Raw genomic sequence first — 1618 nt, 5'->3', positions numbered from 1 at the left:
AGTTTTTTGTCTCCTGTATCACAAAAGCTTTTGTTGTTAATGTTGTGGAACTTACGAAAATAGTAATAAACACGTTGTATTTTAAATGTTCTTTCAACATAATAGGAAACTTTTTTACCTTTTTTGTAAAAGTGTAATTTTTGAAAGTGTTACGCAATAAATTCAAAAAGTATATCCGCAAGAGTTATGCATATGTTTGCTCATTTAAAACACATTAACCTGCTAACCTTGGTAACTGGGTGATATTTTCAACATAAATACTGTTAGTTCTTATACAAAAGTTAAATGTGGATATATGTGTGTCCTATAGACCCAAGTCAATTTAGACAATCAGTGCGTATGTTTTATAATAATATTAAAAGTAATGTTTTCGTTTCGTTTGTCTGAAAAAAGTGGGCTTATAAGTTAAAACAGTCACACTTTAATTGATTTTTATGTTCAAATAAGCAAGTAATTAACACTCATTTATTGATATACCTTATAATTACAACATATTTCCATTAAATATTTATTTAAACAAAGCAAGAACATTTTATTTCTCGCAATTCTTTCAAGAAGACACTTGTATCTTGTTGGTGATTGCTTTGGCAGTGGTTTGTTTTAACTGCGGCGATAGTTGTTGTTGCGGTAGATGAATTGGTGGTGGTGGTGGTGGTGGCAGTTGTGTTGATGTCGGCAAAGTGACGGTGGTGGCGGTTGTTGCGGTTGTAGCGGTTGTTGCGATGGTGGCAGTGGTGGTTGTTATGGCGATGGCGGAGGTTGTGACTTTGTTGGCTGTGTGCCTGTGTTTTCAATGGTTTTGGTGGTTGTGGTGGCGGCGGTAGTGTTAGTGGTTTCTATAGTGGCAGTGATGACAGTGGTTGCGGAGCTTGCGATGATTCGGTAGTCGCAACAATGTGGGTGGTGTCAGTGGTTTTGGTGGTGTAGGTGGTGGATGTGATGGCTGTGTTTTTAGTGTTGGCAGTGGGGGCGATGTCAGCAGAGGTGATTGCAGTGTTCAATAGGGGGGGGATTAGTGGTTTTGATGGTGGCAGTGGTTGATGTGATAACGGTGGCGACAATGGTATCGTTATTGCGTGGGTGTCAGTGATGTCGGTGGTTGCGGTAGTTTCGCTTGTTCTTTTGTGGCGTGGTCGACAGTGGTTTTGGTGACGGTTGTGGTGGCGGTTGTGGTGGTGGTGGTGGTGGCGGTGGTGGCTGTGGTGGTGATAGGGGCGGTGGAGACGATAATGGAAGTGATTGCTCTATGGCGAAGGTGTCATTGATTTTTGTGCGTGCGGTGGTGATAGCGGCGTCCATGGTGGTGCAGTTGGTTCGCTAGTTGCAGTGCTTTCGGTTTAAGCGCAGGAGTCAGTGGTTTTGGTGGTGGCGAAGGTGTCAGTGATGTCGGTGGTCTCGGAAGTTAATGTGGTAGCGCCGTTGGCATGAGTGTCAGTGGTTTCGATGGTAGCGTTAGTTGCGTGATTGTCAATTTGTCAGTGATTTTGGTTGTAGCGGTGATAGAGGTGGTGGCTGTGCTGGCAGTAGAGTCGATGGTGTAGTTGGTGGTGGTGGATGAGGCGATGATGGCTGTTTGTGGTGCTTGTGGTGGTGTTGGTTTTGTCATTGGTTTCGGTGG

At 43.5% G+C, this 1618-nt stretch overlaps 1 protein-coding gene across 1 annotated transcript; it reads right to left on the bottom strand.

The window, feature by feature from the left end:
• Positions 1–550: 550 nt before the first annotated feature.
• On the bottom strand, positions 551–1299 carry LOC127861737 (uncharacterized). Its single transcript, XM_052400419.1, has 2 exons — positions 1154–1299; positions 551–782 (listed from the first exon to the last, which is right to left on the bottom strand). The coding sequence occupies exons 1-2, from the start codon at positions 1297–1299 to the stop codon at positions 551–553; spliced, it is 378 nt and encodes a 125-aa protein (XP_052256379.1).
• Between the last annotated feature and the right edge of the window lie 319 nt (positions 1300–1618).

The sequence above is a fragment of the Dreissena polymorpha genome, chromosome 16, assembly GCF_020536995.1.
Source record: "Dreissena polymorpha isolate Duluth1 chromosome 16, UMN_Dpol_1.0, whole genome shotgun sequence".
Classification (NCBI taxonomy): Eukaryota; Metazoa; Mollusca; class Bivalvia; order Myida; family Dreissenidae; genus Dreissena; species Dreissena polymorpha.
Note: the sequence above shows the minus strand (reverse complement) of the source record. Positions and strands in the feature narration are given on the sequence as shown.

What these genes read in the sequence shown, in the direction of transcription:
- LOC127861737 (XM_052400419.1), bottom strand. Translation starts at nt 1,299, where the DNA reads ATGGACGCCGCTATCACCACCGCACGCACAAAAATCAATGACACCTTC. An exon ending in CCACAACCGCCACCACAACC is followed by an intron (nt 783 to 1,153) that starts GTCACCAAAACC and finishes TTGAAAACACAG; the next exon opens with GCACACAGCCAACAAAGTCA.